The sequence below is a fragment of the Nelumbo nucifera genome, chromosome 2 (assembly GCF_055504915.1).
Source record: "Nelumbo nucifera cultivar China Antique chromosome 2, China Antique-T2T, whole genome shotgun sequence".
Taxonomy (NCBI): Eukaryota; Viridiplantae; Streptophyta; class Magnoliopsida; order Proteales; family Nelumbonaceae; genus Nelumbo; species Nelumbo nucifera.
Window position 1 is genome coordinate 75,887,923 of NC_142650.1, and position 7,159 is coordinate 75,895,081.

The 7,159-nt window shown below is 35.2% G+C and overlaps 1 protein-coding gene across 1 annotated transcript; it reads right to left on the bottom strand.

Moving 5' to 3' along the window:
* Nucleotides 1-543: 543 nt before the first annotated feature.
* Nucleotides 544-5,555, bottom strand: LOC104588781 (calmodulin-7). Its single transcript, XM_010246860.3, has 2 exons — nt 5,313-5,555; nt 544-1,310 (listed from the first exon to the last, which is right to left on the bottom strand). The coding sequence occupies exons 1-2, from the start codon at nt 5,386-5,388 to the stop codon at nt 937-939; spliced, it is 450 nt and encodes a 149-aa protein (XP_010245162.1). The 5' UTR covers nt 5,389-5,555; the 3' UTR covers nt 544-936.
* Between the last annotated feature and the right edge of the window lie 1,604 nt (nt 5,556-7,159).

Sequence of the window (7,159 nt, forward strand, 5' to 3'; positions counted from 1 at the left end):
TTCTGTCAGAATGGTGTAAATATTTGCCTCTCGAGAAAATCATAACAAACTGCGAAGTATGCAATCAAACAATTTGGTATTTGCATCCAAAGCCAGCGCCAAGACTCACTGCAGCAACTTGGGCGGGCTCGGGTTGAAATTTTGTTAAATTTTGAATGGGCCTGACCCAAAAGCCCAAGTTGTCAACAAATAAAATAAGTAGCTTTATTATCAAATTACAGGTTAAAAATTCAAAGTATAGGTTGTCAATTATAATCGGGTGGCATCGGATCAAACCTTGTATTGAACTGGTTCTGCACATTTCCTTAATACGGTTGGGCCCGGGTGTACCCTAACCGGACAAGACCCGACCTATTGACAGCACTATTTCTACTTAATTATCACAAGGATTGTGGACCATAACATAAACAAAGAAAACATCGCATTCTCAAACACTATATGAGAAAATATGCCCCATACCCAACCCATACCAATCGAGGGAATGCCCTCGGTTACAAGCTAGAGGAATAACAATAAGAGACTGAGAGAGATGGACCAATGTAATTACTTAAAAAGAAATTTAACCATGAAAAGAAAATTAAGGATGTAATAAAATTGAGTCAAACAAAAAGAGAATGGACACTCCGACTGTTCATGATTCGCAAAAGCAAAAGTTCAGAAGGACTAAGAATCCAAACCACTACGATATGCAAAAACAGGCAGACATGAGAAAACACTACACAACCAAAATATAATCAGGGAGATAGGATGTGAAAGACAACCAACCCATGTACCATAGACACACTACCCCTTTTGGAACTCTTTTCCTTTCTGAACTTTAAAAGAAATGCCTTAGGGAAGATAGAAATGGAATTATAATTATCTACCCGGTTACCTCTTTCAAATTTCTTTTTCTTTTCCCACCTTTTGATCTTAAGGTTATGGTAGGGTTGGTCCTTACTTGGCCATCATGACCTTCACAAACTCCTCGTAGTTGATCTGTCCATCACCATCAACATCAGCCTCACGAATCATCTCATCAACTTCCTCATCTGTCAGCTTCTCACCGAGGTTAGTCATAACATGGCGCAGCTCAGCTGCGGAAATGAAGCCATTCTGATCTTTGTCAAACACCCTGAAAGCCTCCTTGAGCTCCTCTTCAGAATCGGTGTCCTTCATCTTCCGGGCCATAAGGTTCAGGAACTCTGGGAAGTCAATGGTTCCATTTCCATCAGCATCAACCTCGTTGATCATGTCCTGGAGTTCTGCCTCTGTTGGATTCTGCCCAAGTGATCGCATAACCGTCCCCAATTCCTTGGTTGTAATGCAACCTGGAATGTGATATCAAATACTACTGTCAAAAATCCCAGCATTTTGTGATAGGGATCATACAGCAAGCTTCAAAGACTTATAGGAGAGGAGAAAGTGCCCAGCAATTCCAAGGCTTTGGTTCTTATTTGGCACAATGATGGTTCAGACTCTAGCTGGGAGCTAGGATAATAAATTTTGGCTGTTTTTTAAGAGGTTTTTTTAATCAGCAAGAAAATTTTATAAATTGTATTATTATGTGAAACAGAAATTAAAGCAGAGTATCCAACCACCCATAGACACAATGAAAAATGATTCAAAGCCCAGGTCGGAGAGGATTATAATAATGCCCAAAATATCTGTGCTGCCTATAGACCCCTTGCTTTGCTAATGTGTCAACCAATCAATTTGCAGCCCTTCTTACCCAAACAAAAGTATCATTCAAATCTTTTGACAGGTTTTCTACTTCCCTAAGGACATGCCTATAAATCCAAGGGAGAGTGTTTTACAGCAAGGTTATTTTGGTTGTACAGTTTATTAGAAGTCATTCTTTTAGTTCAAATTACTATTCCTAAGCCATGAAGGAGTAGGAATCCAAATTAGAAACAAAACTGCCACTATCCTAGGCTATAAATGTGGGTGTATCGATTGTTTTCCAGCAATAGATTGCATCGAAAACAGAAGTTTGTTTTCTTTATGAAGATGTGAGATACTTCTAAGGTTTGGGTGTGAGGCCTAAACTATTTAGGAGTGATTCCTAATTTTCTTTCTCCTTCAAAGTGCTTGCTGTCCTGCATCATTTGACAACCAAAGAAAAACCTTAATCCAGCTTAACATGAACACAGAATTTTCTATTTTGAGTACCAACAAATTTAACATGTGAAATTTGTGCATAACTGACAGCCACATTAAGAGAAAACAACAAAGAAGATACAAAATTGGGATAAACATATCTTTAATAGCCACCTTATATCATCGAAAAATGAACCATTTTGTTCCAATACCTTAAAAGTGCAAAGCGCAACAAAAGCGCCAGGGGCTTTTTGTGCCCGAGGCGCAAGGGGCAAGACTGCAAGGTAAGGCATGCACCTTTTTGAAGTGAGACACAATTTTTTTAAAATTTTCAAAAAATGCATAAACATGAAAAAAATAAAAAATTGAAATATTATTAAAAATAATATCAATTAAAAATGCATACTAAAATTTTAAACTAAGTATTTTAAAAAGCCTATTAGCTCATTAAAATAGATAAACATAACATATAAAACACATGCAAAGTGAAAATGTAAAAACAAAATTAAACATACCATATAAAACATATTCAAGCAGTCAACAATTTAACCATGCAAAACTTTCAATCACTTTATTATTTTCCTAATTGCATTACTCAAATATCAATTAAAAATGCATACTAAAATTTTAAACTAAGTATTTTAAAAAGCCTATTAGCTCATTAAAATACATAAACATAACATATAAAACACATGCAAAGTGAAAATGTAAAAACAAAATTAAACATACCATATAAAACATATTCAAGCAGTCAACAATTTAACCATGCGAAACTTTCAATCACACTCTTAAATAAGTACATACTAGGGTCTTAAATAAGTACAAGCCACTTTATACCAAACCCCTTGAGGTAAGCTCAAATAAGTACATGCTAGGGTCTTAAATTCTTAATTGGTACTTAAGAAATTAGTTTTATGAATTAGTTTTAGTTCATATCTTTTAATAAATGTCTTGTATTAGGAAGAATGAATGAACAATATTAGCAAGAAGGGAGTTCTTTGAGGACCCGCCCCAACCACCATGCTTAAAAAATTACAAAAAGTGCAAAGTTTAAGAAAGGTGCAAGCGTAGGTTGAGGCACAAGGCACACCAAGCACATGCTTAGGCACACACCAAGTGCACACCTTTATTAAGGGGCTGTGCTAGGGCCTAGGCAAGGCACATACCTTGAAATGAGCCTCGCCTATGCACCTAGGCGTGCCTGAGGCCCGCCTTTTAAATCATTACTTTGTTCTTTGTTCCTTTCATGGAAATGCCACAAGCACATCAAGTAATTACATCTCTGTATCTAGTCTTTACTTCAAAATAAGAAAAAGATCTGTATTGCTCAAAAGTTCATAAGTATTGTTTCTTTATGCTTTTACTGGAACATCCATCAATACAAGGTCCCAAGAAAACAACACCTTCAAACGTGAAGTATTAAAAAACAAAATTAATATTACATTTCATAGTTTATGATAGTTTATCACTAAACAAAAACAAAACCTTCCTCAATGAGACAACTGCAAGATTATCCATGCAGGCAGGCCACTGCAAGGCAAAAGTTCCTATTTCCTAGCCATTTTGTCCAAGGGGAAAAGCAAAAACTACAACAGCAGTTACTAGCCTACTACTAGAGGAAGAATTTAGTTTACACCTTAATGCCAAAAGTGCTGAAAATTGGGCATCAAATACATTACCAAACCACATGACTGTCTGCCAATATGGATGGCCATAATTTTCAACCATATCCTTGCATGTAGAAGAAAATATTGATGATACATAATGCAGGTCCTTTGACCCTTAAATTATTTGAAATTTTAAAAATAAGCCCTGTTCTACCACTCTAATTCCCTTGGGACCATATTATGCTAAAAAATAATCCCCCAGATTCATGTAGGTATCTGCATAAAATCCCAGCACACTGAGAAATAGAATGAATGATGCCAATTTGAAAAAAAAAAAGAATCAATAGTAACCAGAAATGGAAAACAAAAAAAACATAAATGATGCCACCCTACCATGTGCCATTTTTTACCCATGTGTAACAAAGATGATACAAAACGAAACAAGGACAAATTGGGAAGATGGTGGCAAGCTTTTCTCCCTCCATAGAAGGTGTCCACTTCTCCATTAGATTTGGTTTTGTTAACAAAGAAGCTCACGAAGTTTTCTCAGAAAATGAAGGAAGCTCAATCTAACTGTTTATGTGTCTTAGCTTGTCCATTCTGGCTGGAATCTGCCATTTGGATAGTTCGACATGTAGAAAATAATTTTGTTTCTTTGACTATCATAAAAATATTCCACTTCTAAATTATATTGCTTAAGAAGCAAACCCTGAAAAGTGGCAACCACTTCAAAACAATCTTGAAGAATATGCAACGCATCTTGAATCCACACAGTAAGAGGTGGTTCCGGCGTTATTTAGAGTGCGTTCTGGATCACTGGCGAGGCAACCATTCTGGGCAAAATGTTTCCATACAAAAAATGCGTCCCAACCATTACATATTTAATAATATCCTTACAGCAGCTCGGTGACCAATGCAGTATGCTTTTGAAGGAAGTAAATGCCCAACCGAAATCTACATACATTTTTAACATGTTTCTACATAGTTTCAAGTTAACCTAATCGGCTAATCCAGAATCGACTCGTGTCTCATGGACCGAAGAAAAGCATGAACAGACTTGAAATAATTATTATACTTCCAGCAGAGGTTGAAACATCAAAATTCACATGAAATCACGAAAAAAAAAGGAAAAAGAAACCTAGAAACCACTTCGTTAACAATCAAATTATTTGGAACCTAGTGCACCAACAGATAAAGCAGACAGAACTATCACTATCAATCAAAATCAATGATATATCGGATCGCGATCCAGATTCCAACGTGATTCCAACACGTCGTAGATATATGTCGGAATGACCCGGAATAAGCTGGAATTTTTTCAAAAAAAAGCATTTCACAGTTCACACAGAGAAGACAGGTGCAATTCCAAATAGAATACAACAAAAGAAAACAATCAAGATAAGCCTTGAAACCCTTGGAAATCCAGGCTTCCGATGTCACGAACAACAAAGGAACCGTGAACCTGTTAACGGAATTCAAATCGACAACCAGATCTGACGAAACCAATCAGCAATTCAAATCATACGAGAAAATCTAGAACCACGACAAAGAATACCCACATAGGAATCAAGACAAGGGAAACGAAACATGGAAAAGAATAAACAGCAAAGATCAAATGAATCTGACCATCTCCATCCTTGTCGAACAAGCTAAAAGCCTCCTTGAACTCGGAGATCTGATCGTCGGTGAGCTGATCAGCCATGATTCTCTTTCCAGAACCGAGAGACAGCAGATCAAACAGAGCAAGAGATAGGAGAGATCTAGAAAACCAAAACGAGGGAAGACCAAATCGTTGGCTCGTCCGTCTCTCCTCCGGACTATCAGGCTTTTTATATGGGCGAAAACTCTCAAAAGGGTATCATCTAATTCTCGGCCCATCCATTTTTCATTCTAAAAAACGAAACGAAACAAACGACATCCCCAAATTACCCTGATATATAGCTAAGAGAAATTGCGAAATGAGAAAATAAATAAAAAAAATAAGAAAATCTATAATACAGCCAAGACATGGTACCGGAAGAGCTTTGGCCAATCATAGCACTCCGTGAATTATGATTAATACCACCTGATTTGTCGTTTTTTCTATGATACCAACTGATTGGCGGTAAGCTTTGTCAATATTATGCATTTGCGGTATTATAGTCGAACTGTCGGGTTTCCTCAATGGGTCGGGTTACGTAATAAACCCGCATTGACCTAATGCTATCGAGTTTGGTTCGGGTCACCCTTAAATGAGTCTTAAAATGGGTTCAGATTGTGGCTAGGTTTTTCTTTTTTTTTTTTTTAAACGCAATTGAAATAACACTAACATAGGCAACCCGTATGCATCTTTCAATCCTAGGAAGAGAGAAAATCCAGCATCTAAGGCCAATGCTTGCTAGTAAATTTGCCCAATAATAGGGATGCAAACGTATCGGATCGGATTCGAATGAGGGTAATATTCGAATCCCATCCGATACTATCAACAGTTGTTAAAATCAGATCTCATCTCGCAAACATTAATTTGAATTCTAATTCAATGAGGAAATTGGATATTCGGATCTGTTCTTATTTAATTTTTTAAAAGAATTAATTAATTATTAAAAGAAAATTAAAATATAACAAATTAAATAAAAAAATTTCAACTATTTTCATCATATATATACATATTTTTTATAAAAAAGTAAATGTTAAAATCAGATCTCATCTCGCAAACAATAATTTGAATTCTAATTCAATGAGGAAATTGGATATTCGGATCTGATCTTATTTAATTTTTTAAAAGAATTAATTAATTATTAAAAGAAAATTAAAATATAACAAATTAAATAAAGAAATTTCAACTATTTTCATCATATATATACATATTTTTTATAAAAAAGTAAATAAATAATATAAAAATGCAATAAAAATAGCATATTTATAAATAAATACCATTTATGTATATATATATATATATATATATATGTGTGTGTGTATTATATATTTATATAAATAAACTAAAAACATATATATATTGGATTGGACCCTTTCGGGTCAGATAAAGGGTGATTTGAATTCAATTTGATTTCTAATCGGCTGATCCAATCCGATTTGAAGATTCAAAAATAAGGATGTCCGAATCCAACAAAATAGGATTGGACTTCAAATCGAATCAGATCATGATCTGGTCCATTTCCACCCTACCCAATATTTTAAAAATAGACCTAAAATGGAACATTTTTGTCTCTAGTTTTCCAAGTTACCGGTAATATAGAATAATAAATAAGGTAAATTACAGATAGGTACCTTATATTTTGGGGGTAGTGACAGATAGGTACCTTGAACTTTCAATTGCAACACTTCGTACCCTAAACTCTCCAAAATAGACAATTGGATTCATCCATTAGCATTCTTTGAGTTAAACATTGTGTAATGCCAAAACTACCCTTTCATCAGTTAACCTTATACGGTTTGATTAATACCAAATAAGTTATTAAGTTAGTCAAGGGACT